Source organism: Schistosoma haematobium, chromosome ZW (genome assembly GCF_000699445.3).
Source record: "Schistosoma haematobium chromosome ZW, whole genome shotgun sequence".
NCBI lineage: Eukaryota > Metazoa > Platyhelminthes > Trematoda > Strigeidida > Schistosomatidae > Schistosoma > Schistosoma haematobium.
The window spans coordinates 85,350,765-85,369,811 of NC_067195.1; the positions used below are offsets into that span (position 1 = coordinate 85,350,765).

Genomic DNA, 19,047 nt, shown 5'->3' on the forward strand with positions numbered 1-19,047 from the left:
TATTTCATCACTAAACCAAAGGAAGATCTTAGTAACTGTGGGGACTACAGAGGCATGAAGATTCTATCAGCACTACAGAAACTTTTAGATGGAGTGCTACTTAATCGCGTAGAAAATATAGTAGATTCCGAACTTCAGGATCAATGAACTGGCTTTCGTGAGGATGGCTTATGTATCGACCAAATAGCAATAATGTACATCCTGATTTACCAATGGATCGAAATGAACTCATCTCTTTAAATTAACTCCCTTGATTATAAAGATGAATTGGACAGTGAGGATAGGAGAACATTGTGAAATCTTTTTTCGAAACTATGAACTATCTGAGAACACAGTCATCATCTTACACAAATCCGAACACGGACTCAATTGCACAGTCCTGCATCAAGGGCAGTTAACAGATGCATTCCAAATGAAAACTGGTGTCACACAGGACTGCATTCTCTCACATTTCCTCTTTCATTCGATTGTTGAATGGATTATAAAGATATCACATCTCAGTGGACGTACTTAGAATTCTACTGCATACACACATACATGTATATCTATCTGGTGAGCCTCAGACATGGTAGAAATCGGCTCATGAATTTCACGATGAGCCACCATCAAAATATTCTAGAAACAGAGTTTGTTGATGTACTTCACATACAATGTACATGTGCAAACGTACAAGTTTGGAAATAAACTTGTTAAGATGAATTCGTCTACTGAATTACCTGTTCTTTGATGAAATCATTTGCGAATTCCTAAGAGGTTTGTTTTTAGATAAATTATCATCGACCACAAGTGACTGTGAAATGGTTAGACATCAAAAGTTGATTCATCATAATCTAAGAACTAAATGTCGGAAGGATATTATTGGCTTGTACAACTGACAAATAGTAAAGTCTGTGTCTCACCTCATGTAATTAGGTTGGACACATTCCTTAGTATCACTAATATTAAATGAACACATGTAGGGAAATCTGTGATCAACTGGTTGAAATTCAACTTCCATTAGACTAAATCCTGTCATTCTCAATGTTCGTCAAAGTGGTGGCCATTCAAATACAATTCTCATCTTACTGAGTAGTGCTTTTGTTATAACATATTTGCATAGATCATTGATGCACAAGAGTTACAGAGTATGAATGTGAAATCGTTTTTCCGTCTGTAATGTGTCACACTACAATATCCTATTCACCACATAAAGACTAATCATTAGGGAGATTGCTACTTGTGTAGTGATCTAGTTGTATCTGTTTATCTCCACCATCACATAGAACTGAGTCACCATACCGACCAACTGCAATCACTCAATAATGAGTACAATCGTTGTTTAGGTGATTGTTGATTAATTACCAACTAGCTAATCAAGTGATTCGTATTGTGACTATGGGCTCTGGCACTTTATTTGTTAAGTGGATTATCTGGGGAGTATGTTTAATTTATCCCTCTCTACGACGGTTCACACAGTGTTTCGATTAGATTGAGTAGGCACTTCAATAGAAATGTTTGGTCCCAAATTCATAACAGTTCGTTTTGCATCACTTCTAAATGTTTGGCATCTGTCTACTTTCAAACCGATGTGATGTTAATTCCGATTGAACAGATCACGTTAACACGATTTATTCCAAGTATTCTAATCAGTTGCAGATACAGAATAATCAGTCAGATATTTACATAATAGATAGTCATTAGCTCTAATAATCACGTCTCATTTGATGACTACACAGTGAGTGATACACAGAACTGACTTCTCCCAATCCCTCTCAACACATAAACATGTCTATGTTTCTGCTAATAACTTGCACACTGACACGTTATTTTGTTCGATAAGCAACCTATTGTTCTGTTCAGTGATCTCGTCTTGATATCGGCTTACTCGTTGATTCAATAAATCAACAACTTGATCTCGTTAACATCCAACACTCGACTATGTTGAATTATCACATAAAATCAGTCGATCGGCATCCTATTCATTCGACTTGACAATTCCAAACAACAATCACTCAGAAAATTCATCTCGATAATCGATACACAATGATTACAAATGATCCCCTGTTTAAGTCGCACTAAAAATCAATCTGTGTTATTTATTCCCTAGTCTATACATCCTTCGTCTTTTGTATTTGTGAAGAACATCGATTGACAGTACTCATGGTACAGATTTATTCTAATTTGTGAAAGTATCTGAATTATGGAGGCCACGTAATGTTGAAGGCAATGAAAGTGAGATGAAACAGATGAATGAGGGTTAACCCACAAAAATCTATACATCGATTAATCAAATGACCAATCTTCATCTAATAAGACCACCAAACTCAAAATAAATGAACACAAACTATGTGATTTAACCGAGTTCGTGTCATCATTGTCGATTGATATGATGTTACCACGTGAAAACTAGAATAATACAGTGTATTTCGAGTATTCAACCAAACATGAAACATAACACTGACACTGACCGATAATATCCTGGTGAAGAAGTGGCAGATTCATTTTAATCGTACACTGAATGCCCAATAAAACTTCGTTTCAGTGATCTTGTCGATTACAATGTTTATATATCAATATGATATTTAAATTAGAAAAACACACAGTAAGGCAATCATTGGACATGTAACAACACAACATGCACATTGAATACTGTCAAATATACAATACAATACAATACAATACAATACAATAGATGTTATTGCTTAAGCTAAATTAGTCACAAGAGAAATAGAATGATCATGAATGAGAGAAAGGATAAAATGTGGGAAATTGGTTGAATGTTTCAAAGCAAAATAAACGAATTGGTAATTGGTTTACCGATGTGCCAGACGACTTTCTCGAATTGTTCTCGTTGTTGTAGTGGTTCGAACGGTAACACATTTTGACGACATGATTGCCAATATAGCCACTTGTGTTGCTAGTACAGCTCCAGTCACTGCGAAGAAGTATGACCAATGATGTCCGACTAATGATGTGTACACTAGTATGCCAATCAAGAGAGCTGCAGCACCCAAGTATAATATGATGAAACGTACAGTTGTATAAGCAGCACGTGAGGCGAATACATCTGAACACAGTGCAATCGCATCCAATAGGATGATGATTAATAGGCATACAGTGCCTAAAATGATTAAGCCAGCAACAGCTGATACAGTCTCCTTATGAACAGTATTCTGACATCCTGAGAATAAATTTCCACAATCCCAAAGACTTGTTACCAACGATGCAATACTCAGACCCACTGCTAAGCATAACAGACTAACACCCAAACGACGTAATTCAATGATCATTGTTACTACTGTTGACTGTGATTAGTATTGTTTGAATATGGCGAATAATAATCCACTGAACTGTTCAGTACATCAAATGTAAATCGATATGAGTTTTGTTTGTTTGTGTTAATAAGAAATAGTTGTTGGAAGTTGTAATTTATATAGGCCTACTAATATTACTGATTTACACCTACTCAACAAAACCATATAATTAACCTAGAGTAGTAATTTTTTATTGGTTAGTTACTACTACAGTTAATCAGTTGGTGTTGATGACCGAATTGTGTGTGTGTGTTTGTGTGATTGTGTGTAGTTTTGATTTAACAAACATAAGTGAATGGAAATAATAATGATGATGATGTCACATGAAGGTATATAAATTTATACTTTTAACAAAGGAATTATATTAATGATAATTCAGAACCTTACTTTCTTAATTCTATTCATGGAATGAAAACATCTAAATATTCAAATTTTCTTTCTATTCATTGTATTTTCCATTTATTTAATTAATAATCATCGAATAGATTTAGCATATCAATTTTATATTCATTTGTATACTGCATTATATTGATACTATAATTTATGAACTGATCTTTAAATGCCACTAAACTGACCTTTATAATGTTCACTTTAACTTATTCGGGCTAAATGATCATTGTAAACCAAATCGAACATTAAGGATTATCATTTATAGTTAATGATTAAGGTTTAAAAAAATTTGGAAATAATGGTTTTCATGACAATCTGACATCACCTAAAATGCTAAAACATTATTTAAATAAATGAATTTCGCGCCAAAAATCAAAGACCTTTTATTTCAAATCTGATTGGTTTGTCTAGAAATTATAGTCTCATCGAATATTTTTAGACAGACTTGTTGTCATCTGACTCTAATGCATTTTTGACCTTGAATTTTTATTGATTAATTTTAGGATGATCATCTCCCTTTCTTTTATTTTGAAGGCGTATATACATATATATTAGTGGTTTGTCAATTTCTGATCAAATTTTTCAATGAATATACATCCTTGACAATATTGATCAGTACATCTTTAATCTTCTAGGTCACAGAGTAAAGCTTAGAAACGTGATTGGTTAGTTTATAATGAAGTCTTCTTTATGTGTCAAATGGATATTTTAATCAGTGAATTCAATAATTAATTAATCTTAGACCACCATTGTAAATCTGAAAGCACTGGATGGCCGTTTCGTCCTAGTACGGGACTCTTCAACAATACGCGTCCACAATCCTTTACACGGGATTCGAAATCATGACCTTCGGTCTCGTACACAAATCCTTAACTTCAAGACCGTTGAATCAGTATCCAATGGTGTTAATGTTTAACTTCCATCGATCCATAAATGGTTGAGCAACCATTTAACCACTGTCTGAGGTAGATACTTGTCACTACTTAACACAGATTGAACTCCACTGATCACGGCTTCTCAACTAGAACTTCAAGTAATCCATCTTAAAGCTAGTCACTAATAAGCAACATATGATGATTATGATTAGAATAGATTCAACTAATAAAATTATGAGTCAATTGAAGCTAGACCACCATGGAAAACCTGGAAGCACTGGATGGCAGTTTCGTCCCAGTGTGGGACTTCTCAGCAGTGAGCATCCACGATCCCGCCCCCCCGCGGCACTCGAACCCAGGACCTATCAGTCTCACGCGTGAGCGCTTAACCCCGAGATCACTGAGCCGCTATCCAACAGTGTTAATTTCTAACCTGAGTTTCGCGGGGTGCGGGATCGTGGATGCGCACTACTGAGGAGTCCCATATTAGGACGAAATTGCCATCCAGTGCTTCCAGGTTTTCCATGACTGTCTAGCTTCAATTGACTCATGATTTCAACCTGTGAAATTTCTAAAATCTCCACAAAACCCATTCTGATAATAAAATTATTACAATCTCTATAATCTTCATTCTGATCAAAATAATTATTTGACAATATGACAAGTTAATTAAAAAGAGAATTTTCGATTTTCATAATATCAATTAGATGACGTCAATTATTTCCATGCCAACTACATGTACGATGTATACATATTGATATTAACTTAGCACTCTCATATTATGCATACAAATTAACGGTTTCATTCAGTTGCTTTGAACAACCTATCCGTTTTATGATATCGATTTGAAATTCACATGATAATCTATCAATAATGAATAAAGATAACTACATTTATAGAAATAATGATTTTCAGCTCTAATCATTTCATTCTATGATATAGAAATTACTTTTTCATATAGAAAACATTAATGTTTCATAGTGAAAGTGAGATAATTTAAGTTATCTTGTGGTGTGTGTGTTACTTATATCGATATAAGTAGTATATAGTTGGGAATAGAATATCTGGTAGCAGAAGATTTAAATGATCGAGAGGGAAAGAATGGATATGAAGGAATAATGAAATCTGAGATAATTAGTGAACATTTTACAAATGAAATATTTATTGTATGGTTTTCAGATTTTACTAAGATCCCATTGTCCCTACATGTGCTCTCGTTAACTATAACCTTACTAAGAATTCATTAAATATATTTTGATATGATTGAAAGTTCAAAACGTCTGTTATAGGTTAAATTTGATATCATGAATGAATGGTAGACCACCATTGAAAACCTGGAAATATTGGACGGTTGTTTCGTCCTAGTATAGGTAGGACTCCTCAAAAGAGAGATGAACAAATTATAACTGGTGAAAGTAACTATAAATATGAAATAGAATAAAGTGAGATGGTTAGAAATTGCTTTAAGGAAGCACGACAAATTGAGCTATCATAGTTACACATTGAAATTAATCTGGGAATACGGTCACCAGAAGGAACTCGGCTTTCACCTGGGTGTAATGTGAGGAAAACCAAAGAACACAATACACCGAGAAATGGAGATGGACATGAGAAGAACGAACAAAAATTGGACAGAACTAGAAAGGAATGCACAGGACAGAGTGGGTTGGAGAATGCTGGTCGGCGGCCTATGCTCCATTGGGGTTAATAGGTGTAAGTAAGTAAGTAAGTAAGTAAGTAACAGTCAACGGAATTCATTTTCCAAGAATATATTCTTATGTGGTTCAAGTGATTTAAAACTGGATGGCTTAATTTGACACTGAGGCAGATAAAGATAATTTTGAGATGGAAGTAATTGAAGTTGAAATTGACAAAAATATTCACAAGGAATAAAACAAAAAGTGATATTAATAGCGCTCAAACGCTAAACACGGTCACATTTTCAGTCTTCACATGGAATCCACTTGTCAACTGGCCTCACTTTTCAGTGTAGTCCGTTGTATGAATTTCATGTGATGTTGACAATTTTCTCATCTACCCATTCCATAGTGTCAAATAAGGTTTCATAAGTTTCTTCTATTCACGCTGTCAACCTCTCCTTCATAGACAGAGAATTTGATATATACTGACATCTTCCATTCAGTTGATAGTTCAACGATGATCCGTACTGTCATTATTTGGTATTTGCACGATCGATCCTTACGGAATCCAGTCTGTTGATCTCGAAGTTGGACGTCTACTAAACCTTTCATCCGGTTCAGTAACACTCTGTTGACAACGTTTCCTGGTACTAACAGAAACGTGATGCATCTATAGTTCTCAAATTTGCTCAGATCTCCTTTCTTTGTGTGACGACGGACCACCGGTGAACTCGAGGAAGCTGTAAGAGGCTCAGAAGGAGCCGAAGACGTTCCATCCAATCACCTGTCGGAAGAATGTTCTAGAATTCCAACGTGTAGCTTCCCCATTGGATAATGCTAATAACCCCCTGTACGCGGATTGGAAGACTGTAATGATGAGTTCGTTCTCACTAAAAACTATAAATACCTGATAATTTTGTACTATGTTTGACACTGTTTGGAATAATATTCCTTTGGTTAGTCTTCTGTCTTCTTATTGCGACTTGGAAGGGTTTGGTGTTCTAGTGCTCAGTTATACGCGGTTGTATCAAGAAAAATCAGCTTTTTCAAGTTATAACATCTGGCGACGGGTTATTGTATCAACATGTCATTTACCTTGGAACAATTTGAAGCCTTATTGGAACGCCAAGAACAGTTCCAGATGCGCATGATAGAGATACTAACTCAGAAAATGAACCTGGATCAAAAAGAAGTTACAGATGATCCCTTCAAATCTCATGTTGACCAGATTGTTAATTCTATCCATGAATTTAATTTTGATGGTTCAGCTGGCATTACTTTTGAAACTTGGTTCAAGAAATATGAAGATTTGTTCAAGGTCGACCTCAAAAAACTTGATGACGCCGCTAAGGTCAGAATACTCTTGCGAAAACTTGGAACTGTTGAACATGAACGTTACAGTAATTTTATCCTTCCAAAGAATCCAAGAGATTTTTCGTTTGATGCATCGATTGAAATTTTGTCGCAAATCTTTGCTGAACAGTCATCCTTGTTTAATATTCGTTATCAATGTCTCAAGATGACAAAAGCAGGTGATGATGACTGGGTGAAGCATGCGGGTTTAGTAAACCGTGAATGTGAGCGCTTCAAACTATCAGCAATGACAGAAGACCAGTTTAAGTGTCTCGTATTTGTGTGCAGCCTCCAATCTCCCGAAGATGCCGATATTAGAACCAGGATTTTGAGTAAAATTGAACAATGTCCGAATATGACACTACAAGAAGTAACCGCAGAGTGTCAGAGATTGGTGAACCTAAAGCATGACACTTCGATGGTCGAAAATAATGGCCAGTTGCCATACATTCGTGCTGTAAGCGGAAAGAACGATTCTTGCTCAAGAAAGGCATCGCACACAGATAATCAGCCTTTATCTCCATGTTGGTCTTGTGGTGGTTGGCATTATAAAGGGTTCTGCCCATATAAAGAACATTGTTGTAGCAAGTGTCATCGCAAGGGACATAAAGAAAACTGCTGCAGAAAAAGAACCCATAAACGACATTCTTTGAAACCCTACTCGAAGAAATACAGATTTAGTGCTCGAACTAACAAAATATTGGTATCACATAATCGAGCACGAATTTGCCGCCAAAGAAAGTATGTAAACTTGGATATAAATAAAAAGCGTGCCCGCCTGCAACTCGACACCGCTTCTGACATCACACTTATTAGTCGGAGAACTTGGAATCTTATCGGTAAACTACAGGTGCTCCCAACAACCCAGTTAGCTCACAGCGCATCTGGAGGAAAACTAAATATTGTTGGAGAGGTTCGTTGTACAGTCTCGAAAGGAAATGCGAAAACGAATGCAACTTTACATCTTACACAGAATCCAGGACTAGATTTGCTAGGTCTAGACTTGATAGAAGCACTTCAATTAGCAAATCACCCCATTAACCACATATGCAGCGCAGTGAGAACCAGTAAACCGGTGGAAAAGGATCTGAAGAGTGTTGTATTGGAAAGACACAGTCAAGTGTTTACGGAAGAGTTGGGGGAATGCAAAAAGGTTAAAGCACTATTGATTCTTAAACCGGGAGTCACTCCCGTCTTCAGACCAAAACGTCCGGTACCTTATGCAGCGCTACCTATTGTTGAACAAGAATTAGAGTGTCTGCAAAGAAGTGGAATAATCGAACCAGTAAACTTTTCTGATTGGGCAGCTCCAATAGTGATTGTTAAAAAGCCTAATGGAAGTATCCGGTTATGTGCAGATTATTCGACTGGATTAAATGAAGCGCTTGAAGCCCATCAATACCCATTACCGGTACCAGAGGATTTATTTGCGAAACTGAATGGGGGTAAGTATTTTGCGAAATTAGACCTATCAGACGCTTATCTACAGATTCCGGTAGCGGATGAGTGTAAGCATTACTTGACAATAAACACTCACAAGGGATTGTTCCGATGTAACCGACTTCCTTTTGGAGTAAAGACTGCCCCTTTAACCTTCCAACAAGTTATGGACACTATGTTACAAGACATTCCTGGTACCGCGGCTTATCTCGATGATATATTGATCATGGGTACAGACTATGCTGATTTAGAGAATAAGGTGGATACGGTTCTCAGACGCATAGCAGATTATGGATTAAGAGTGAGTGCCGAAAAATGTGATTTTTACATGGAGCAAGTCCGGTATTTGGGATTCATAATTGATAAAAACGGGAGAAAACCTGATCCTGAAAATGTCGAAGCCATTAAGTCCATGCCTCCACCGACGGATGTGTCAACTTTACGTTCTTTCTTGGGAATGGTTAGTCATTATGAAGTTTTCCTGCCAGATCTGCATCGCCATCGTGCTCCTCTTAATTGCTTATTGAAAAAGGATACTAAATGGTTCTGGTCAACTGAATGCCAAGAAGCATTCCTAAAACTGAAGCAGCTTCTATCATCGAGCCTTCTCCTTACACACTATGATCCCGATCTTCCAATTATAGTCGCAGCAGATGCGTCGAACTACGGAATTGGAGCAGTAATTTCACATGCCTACCCTGACGGTTCTGAGAAAGCAATCGCTCACGCTGCGAGATCTCTGACTATGACTGAAAGAAACTACAGTCAAATAGAAGAAGAAGCCCTCGCGATTATATTTGCTGTAAAAAAGTTCCACAAGATGCTGTTTGGCAGACAGTTCACCTTACTTACAGACCATAAACCTTTACTGACAGTTTTTGGATCTAAAAAAGGCATCCCGGTATATACAGCAAACCGGCTACAGAGATGGGCTACCACACTGCTGGGTTATGATTTCAAGATAAATTATCAACCAACAACGGATTTCGGACAGGCAGATGCACTCTCAAGATTGATTGGTCTGCATGAAAAACAAGAAGAAGAGGTGCTTGTAGCTGCTATAGATGTCGAGGCCGAGGTTCACAAAATATTGTCAGACGCAGTTTCCGGACTCCCGGTCACATTTGAAGCCATTAAAGAGGCCAGCAAGAACGATAATGTATTAAAGATTGTTCGTCATTGCATACTCAATAAATGGCCTTCATCTAGATTACACGGAGAACTCTTACAATACTTTCGTCGACGAGAGTCATTAACAGTTGTCGATTCATGTATAATGTTTGGCCATCGTATCGTTATCCCCAGAAATCTTCGACACCAAGTCATTAAACAGTTCCACAGCGGGAACCCGGGGATAAGTAAAATGAAGTCACTAGCTCGTAGCTATGCATACTGGCCGTCAATGGACCATGATATAGAACAAAAATGTCGCAGTTGTTGGTCCTGTCTAGAGGCTGCGAAGAATCCAACGAAAGCTGAACCACAACCGTGGCCAAAACCGGACGGGCCTTAGCAAAGAATACACGCTGATTTCACCGGACCAATACAAGGCAGAAATTACTTAGTTGTTGTCGATGCTTTCACAAAATGGCCAGAAGTATATGTCATGCCGAATACGACTTCAGAGAGTACCATAAGAAGATTGTCAGGATTGTTTGCCTGTTTTGGGGTTCCAGAGATCTTAGTGACCGACAATGGTACTCAGTTTATGTCATCCGCCTTCAAACGCTTCTGCAACGAGAATGGCATACTGCATCTACAATCTCCTCCATACCATCCTCAGTCGAATGGCCAGGCAGAAAGATTCGTGGATACAATTAAAAGAGCTCTGGTCAAAGGGGGAGGTGAGGGTGTCCCGGAACAAGTGATTAATAAGTTCTTGATGTCTTACAGAGTTACCCCTAATCCGGCAGTACCAGAAGGAAAGTCTCCGGCCGCGTGTATGTTCGGAAGGAAAATCCGGACAGTTTTTAACAGTATGTTGCCGCCCAGAAAGACAAATAAACCCACGAATGAAAATCGTAAGGTCAATCGTAGCTTCCAGGTGGGTGAAAAGGTACTTGTCAGATCGTATCAAGGTAATAGGAAGTGGGAACCAGGTGTCATAGAACGTCTAATCGGAAATGTGTTGTACCTAGTCCGGAAAGATGTCGGGAAATGCATAAGACATATAAATCAAATGCAAAGAAATGATAGTACAGTGGTCACAGAAAACCGGCTTCCATTTCAATTGCTCGTAGATTCATCTCAGAAGAACCATCATGAGCGCGAATATCGAAAAGACAAACGACGCAGGCAGAAAGCTGTACAACCCTCGAGAGTAATGGACCGCAAGAGGAATGCGACACCCAAGCTTCAGGTGGATCCAAGAAAAAAATCTTACACAACGGATTTTAAAGGGGGGAGGTGTGACGACGGACCACCGGTGAACTCGAGGAAGCTGTAAGAGGCTCAGAAGGAGCCGAAGACGTTCCATCCAATCACCTGTCGGAAGAATGTTCTAGAATTCTAACGTGTAGCTTCCCCATTGGATAATGCTAATAACCCCCTGTACGCGGATTGGAAGACTGTAATGATGAGTTCGTTCTCACTAAAAACTATAAATACCTGATAATTTTGTACTATGTTTGACACTGTTTGGAATAATATTCCTTTGGTTAGTCTTCTGTCTTCTTATTGCGACTTGGAAGGGTTTGGTGTTCTAGTGCTCAGTTATACGCGGTTGTATCAAGAAAAATAAGCTTTTTCAAGTTATAACACTTTGGAATCTTGATGGGGTGTCCTTCTTTCCAGTCCACCGGCACTTGTTCCTCCTCCAAAATCTTTTTGAATATAAGGTAAAGCATGTTTGTACTTACTTCGATGTCTGACTTCAGTGCTTCAGCTGGTATGTTGTCAGGTCCTGCTGCTTTCCCACACTTGATTCGTCTGACGGCCATTCTGATTTCTTCCGTCGTTGGTGGGTTGACGTCTATAGGAAGATCTATGTGTGCTGCTTCGATGTCCGGTGGATTCATTGGAGCCGGCCTATTCAGGAGTTCCTCGAAGTATTCTACACATCTGTTCCGCTGTTGTTGAATATCAGTGATTGGCTTGCCTTCTTTGTCTTTAACCGGTCTCTCTGGTTTACTGTATTTCCCTGCTAGTTTCTTCGTTGTATCGTGAAGCTGTTTCATATTTCCTTCTCTAGCAGCTTTTCTGCCGTCGTTGTTAGTTCTTCCACATATTTATTCTTGTCGGCTCTAATGCTCCTCTTCACTTGTTTGTTTGCTTCTATGTATTCAGTTTGTGCTTGGACTTTCTCTGCTCGTGTTCGGCTGTTGTTTATTGCTGCCTTCTTGTTCTTCCTTTCTTTGATCTTGTCCAGAGTTTCTGTAGAGGTCCATTCCTTATGATGGTATTTCTTTAGAGCGAGAACCTCTTGACACGTTGAAGTTAATGCTTCCTTGATACCTTTCCAGTTGTCCTCCATACTAGTTTCTTCTTCCTTCAGTAGATCTTGTAAGGCTTGGAACCTGTTGTTGAGAGCTATCTTGAATTCATTGAGTTTGTCAGTATCTCGAAGGAAGGCTGTATCGAACCTTTGTATTTCTGTTTTATCCAGTTGTCCAGTTCTTCTTTAGCTTCAGTTTTAAATTGGCCACAACTAGGTGGTGATCTGAAGCTATATCAGCACCTCTCCTGGTTCTCACATCTTCCATTGTCCTTTGGAATTTTTTGTTGATGCAAATATGATCTATCTGGTTATCTGTGGTGTGATCCAGTGAGATCCATGTAGCCTTGTGTATACGTTTGTGTGGAAATATTGTGCCTCCTATGACCAATTTGTTGAATGCACAAATCTCTCGCTACCTTGTTCCCTTTTCCCAGTAAGTCCACGTCTTTTCATGATATCTTGATACCCGGTGTTGTCCATTCCGAGTTTGATGTTTAGATCTCCCCTCAGGATGGTCAGATCCTTTCCTAAGTACTTTGCTATGATTGATTGCAGCTTCTCGTAAAACTGATCTTCATAATCTTCGTTGCTATCATTAGTGGGTACATAACATTGGATAACATTCATTGTGACTCCCTCCTACTTTGTTTTGAAGGATGCATGAGATTCCCACCCAATAATTGCATTTCGCGCGTCTTTGGACAGCATTAGAGCAACTCCCTGAGTGTGTGGAGCATTTTCCTCTTCGTGAGCGTAGTTCTATAGCATCTTTCCTGCGTCTAGCCTTTGTTATCCAGCTTGGATCCAATGGGTTTCGCTGATTCCCAGTACTGCCAGGTTGTATCTCCTCATTTCCGTTGCTATTTGACTGATCCTAACGGTTGGAACCTGGCTCATTGGTGTAGAGGTTAAACGTTTGCGCTCGAGTTCCGTGTGCAAAATCGTGAATTCACAGTCCTGAGGAACCCCATACTAGGACGAAACGGCCGTCCAGTACTTCCAGGTTAGGGTTACAAAATCTAACTTTATGCATATATTATTGGATGTTCATTATTAAAGTTACATTTAACAATTTCATTTCAAGTTTGTTCTTTATCGCGAACTTGTACTCGTTAATGAATCCCTAAGAATGAAGGAGAGGTGAATAAATCTACTGTCCTAGAATGTGACTATCTAGTTATCAGCAGCTATTATAATACATATGTAGTGACCTACTTTTATCAGAAGAACGCGATTGATTTAATGGAAATAATCATTATTATAACCAACTGTACCAGTGATTGTTTTACTGTGCTCGTTTGTTTAACTGTGCTAAAGACAGCTATATTACTGCTCCGTTATCTTTCGATTGTGACCTTGCACGGGTTCGGTTACGCTCAGTAACTACACTTGTACTCCTTTGGCACGACCTCGGTATCCTTTCGATACCACGAGATCGCCAACAAATACATCTCGACTACAGCCATCAACTGCCTTCTGATATTTGGCTTACGGGGGATTTTATCGGTCAACTGGCACGTAGTCTTGTAGTGGTGTTCATAGTCAATCTCGACTCAACTCCACGCTACACATATGTCCAATCCCTACTCAGAACAGATATATGTATCTAATTTCAGACTCCTTATTATTTAGCATAATTACAAGTTTAGTATACCTTAGACAACAGGTAACAGTTAGATCTGGTATTTGAGTTTTATTCAACCAGATTTAATGGGATCCCAGGATTGAATTTCATACCTTTCATCAAACACGTCACTTAACAAATGTTCAAGTGATACTTGAACTACTGATTATTAACAAGTAATAACATAATATAAACAAAATGACCCGTAGCAAAGACAGTATTCAAGGGAATAAACAGATGAAATCACAAAAAAATGCGATCCAAATGTGAGTGATGGCATGTTACTTTTTGTTTTACTATTAACTTGACAACAAATACTTATATTTATATATTTTGAGTGATTTTTGGTAAACCAATTAAGGTAATTTATGACTCAATGATCACAAGAAAATCTGTGGCATAACTACTTACTTACTTACGCCTGTTACCCTTCATTAAGGAGCATGGGGCAATCACCATCATTCTCTATCCAGCTCTCTACTGGACAATCCTTTCCGGTGTGTCCTTCGGTTTTCCTCTTTTCCGTCTCACTTCAAGATTTTAAGTTAGCGCTTGCCTCATGATGAAGTTTGATGATTTCCATAATGTATATCCTATCCACTTTGAGAGTCTTTTCCTAATTTCCTCTTCAGATGGAATTTGGTTTGTCCTCTTCCACAATAGGCTATCGCTAAATTAGGTTAAACTTGAATAAGTAAACATTTAAAATAGGTATTAGAAAACATTATTATTTTACAGTCTATTCATCCAAGTTTAGTTCAGATAAAAACTCTCATATAACTATTCATATATATACATATTAGAGTAAAGCCTGATTACTATCTAATCGAAAACAATATTGTTTGCTTATATATGTTGTTCTAATTTTCATAATGGTAATCTTCATCAATAACATATATTCTCCAGTAACCACTTCTTCAATGGAAAGAGAAATATTACAAAACCCTACTTCATATACAATCATTCATAAAGTGCATTTGTTTATCTAAGTTTTCTGAGTATAAGTTAGTGATCTAAACAAAAACGTCATATGATTGTTTTCATTATGCTCAAGTGTATTATACCTCTAAGTTTAGTTAGCAATGTTTTATTTAATTGTTTTGTTACTATGAATAAAATTGCTTTTATCCTTATATGATGTGTGCTACTGATATCGACAGATATAAGTAGTATGTATCATCAATCGAAAGTGAAATACCTGGTAGCAGAAGATTAAGAAGATCAGGCGAGACTCTAATTTATGGACGAGCCAATCAGAAGCGCTTGAGAGACTTCAAGGTCATGGCATCAACTTCAGTGCCTGATGCTAACGTACGATCGGTTCACAGGAGATTTTATACAAAACATGATAATTGAGCGTCTATAACAAATAAAACGGCAAAACCATAATTTGTGGACGAATCAATCAGGTATAAGATAACAGATCTCGGATTTTCGTGCGAAGGCCTATCATCCATTTGGCTAAATAGACTTTTGGCATTATAGCTGGTGTCACTTCATGATGAAAACCCCATATATAATTCTTAAACAAGGCAAATTATGACAATTATTGCGAACTGGATAATGATAATAATATACGGATGATTGGAGAGCCTACAGATTCCTACATAGGCTTGGTTATGCGCATCGTGGCGTTATCCACAAGTAGCATTTTGTGTACTCAACAACCGGAGTGCACATAAGCAATATTGAAGCTATGTGGTCGAAGCTGAAAGAGTTTTTGAGACTTTATCATGGCTCCAGAGGCCGACTATTCTGTAGCCGTGTGGATGATTTCCTCTACTGCATGCATTACGATTTCAGAACCTCTGAACCTCTTTCTAACCTTGACAAGTTTTTGAACCACGTATAAGAAGCGTATCCACTTTATTTTTTTGGTTTTGTATAATATATTTTAACTCTATATTGACTGTTTACTGATTGGCTAATATTTCTCAAGGTCATTTAAGAGTCGTTCAAAGGTCGTCAATAAATTAGAGTCTCATCGAAGATCGAAGTAAAGAGAAGGACAACAGAGAATGATAGGTGTGGGAATGAATGAACAATGAAGTCTGAGAAGATCGACTGATATATTCAGTGTACATTTAATGCATGAAACCTAAAAGAATCGACTATCAATACAAATTTCTCACTTGTCTATTTATTCTATTGTGTATCACATGTAACTGGTCATATTATCTACAAACCAAGCTAATCAAGACGTATTTGGAAAACAAAATTAAACTAAAGCGTTTCATGAAATAATCAACACACTTCTAAATACTTAAGTTTTAAAATGTTTTGAGGAAAACCCCCTTTATGCTGACAAAGAATTGTGTCTACAGGTTAAATTGTATCGGTTGTGATACGTTCTAATATTGAATAGTCTTGTAGTGAAATTTCGGCTCAAACTATGTTGCATATAAGGGCACACAAAAATGCCTCCCAATGATTCTGTACAATTTCAATGGTTGAGATCATGAATCAATTGAAGCCAGACCACCATGGAAAACCTGGAAGCACCGGATGGCTGTTTCGTCCTAGTACGAGACTCCTTAGAAATGGATTAGTTGGTCGTGTGTGGGCCTAATGGTTCAGAAGATAAGGGTTCGTGCGCGAGACCAAAAGTCCTGGGTTCAAGTCCCGCGAGTGGGATCATGAATGAGCAATGCTGAGGAGTCCTATACTAGGACTAAATGACTACCAGATGCTCCAGGGTTTTCAATGGTGGTCTAACTTTAATCGACTCATGAATTCGACAATTTTTAAGATTTTGTTGATGTGCTTCTGTTCTTTTTGTGTATCCTCTTTTACAAATTAAATCATCCATAGCTGTATATCGTATTTTTAATAGTCAATAAATGAATATTGAAATATCGAGATTCGGTTGTTTTTTCCAACAACATAAACAAAAGACAAGTGGCTAAATCTTAGAAAGGAAGGTCTAACTATCCATTCGTCCAAACAATCACATTTAGTTCTTCAAACCTTACGTCACTGACATAAATGCGAACTAACTCTACTCGTTCACATTCCTATATTCACTTGTATATACACTAGCATATACAAATGCGAAAAGATATATCTCACATAGAATCACTACGTCTTGAGTGACATGACAATTATATGTCGTAACTTGTTTAAATTGTACTAAATATTTTGTTCCTTTATACTATTTAAACTTGTGTAATTTTTCACCTACAGAAACGAGTAGTTTGTCATGAAATCTTATATTTACAATTTAAACCGATAGGCCCTGGGTTCGAATCTCGCGGGGCGGGATCTTGGATGCACATTGCTGAGGAGTCCCATACTAAAGCGAAATGACCGTCCAGTGCTTCTACGTTTTCCATTGTGGTCTAGGTTCAATTGACTTAAGAAATCAACTATTAAATTAGATCATTTCAAATATGATCACGAATATAATCAGCCAGTTTTATCTACTGTCATCTGTTATCGACCTGTTCATCAGAGCACAATCTAACATCCTAGATGAAAAATACAAATATAGTAAAATGTCAGGCGTTGAACTGAAATCTTTAATGAAAATCACACTCCCATATCCATTACTCCCTTACTAAATGAGTCATACGACTAGCATAGTACAAGTGTGGTGAACGAAGACCAATTTATTATATAATGTAAAATTACAGGGTTCTTTTATAAAATGTCAAAATCATACATTAAATACTTCATTTGTAAACCTTCATCAATTGTCTTTAACATCCTTTATGATACTAACACTTATCAATTCCTTTCCGTTTTCTTCAGTTCAATCTTCTCAATCTTCTTTTGATAGGCTTTCCACTTTCGATCGGTGTTACATACTACTTATATCTGTCAACATAAGTAAGATGCACCAGACAAGTGTTCATGAATTACTGTACCATCATAAACTGGGATCATAATGACAATGACAGAAAAATACTCACACAGATGTTTAATTATTGAATGGTATCATGAAGATATCGTGTATGGGGTTTATATAAAAAGAATCGTGTTAAGATTAATAAGATTGATAAGATAAATAAACTAAATGAAAAATATGAGATGTTAAATTAAGGTTTGAGACTGATAAAAATCTTCAGTATGTAGTTGTGGAGATTGTTGGATTTGATTGAAATCATAAACTAATAAATTGTAGGTCATCACTGAAAACATGGAATCTTCATAACCCTACACGGAAAATTACTGTATGCTCACCAGTGACTAGCTTCGAGAGGTATTTCTCGGGGTTCTAATAAGAAGCTATGACCAGTGGGGTTCAACCGTGTCAGGTGTGAGGCAGTTACCCACCGAAGACGACAGAAGATGGTTGCACAATATCATGGATTGACAAAGGTTAGCAATTAAAACCGTTGGATGCTAACTCAGTGACCTAGAGGTCAAGTATTCACGCTAGAACAAAGATGCTGGGTTCGAGTATCACATGCGGGATTGTGAATGCGCACTCCTGAAGAGCCTCATAATAGGACGGAACGAGTTTCCAGCACTAACGATTTTTCAATGATGGCCTAAAGTTGATCAGTTCATGATTTCAATAATAAAAACCTGTCAATTAAATGAATAAATAATAAATCCACGTATATAATTTATATATACACTTATCCAATGTGACTGACTGGGAAAACTAAACGTTATTTCATAGTGAACATTAAGGAACGATCTTAGTTAAACAACCATTGAAAACAAGGAAGTGATGAGCAGCTCGCTCGTCTTAGTATGGGACTTCTCAGCAGTGACTATCAATGACCCTGGTACAAGGAATCGTACCCAGGATTTTCGGTCTAGAGTACGAACATTTGACCTTTAGACTACTGAGCCAGTATTCGACAGTTTAATTTTTAGCTTCAATCAATTAAGAACATCGGTTAACCATCTGCCAATGTACTTAGTAGGTTGAACTCCACTGGTCCCGGCTTATCAATGTAATTTAAGGAGGTACTCTTGAATGTAGTCACTAACCGGTACATGATTGATTATTCGTATTTAAAGGCGATAGGAATGAACAGGATTG

General features: G+C 37.4%; 1 protein-coding gene across 1 annotated transcript; it reads right to left on the minus strand.

Annotated features, from left to right (window-relative positions):
- Positions 1–1,106: 1,106 nt before the first annotated feature.
- Positions 1,107–15,113, minus strand: SMPD2_5 (Sphingomyelin phosphodiesterase 2, neutral membrane (Neutral sphingomyelinase)). The gene is made up of 2 exons (XM_051212545.1): positions 14,463–15,113; positions 1,107–3,329 (listed from the first exon to the last, which is right to left on the minus strand). The coding sequence occupies exon 2, from the start codon at positions 3,267–3,269 to the stop codon at positions 2,793–2,795; it is 477 nt and encodes a 158-aa protein (XP_051072730.1). The 5' UTR covers positions 3,270–3,329; positions 14,463–15,113; the 3' UTR covers positions 1,107–2,792.
- Positions 15,114–19,047: the final 3,934 nt, after the last annotated feature.

Bases quoted from the DNA above. Each gene is read 5' to 3' on its own strand.
- SMPD2_5 (XM_051212545.1), bottom strand. From the start codon at position 3,269: ATGATCATTGAATTACGTCGTTTGGGTGTTAGTCTGTTATGCTTAGCA.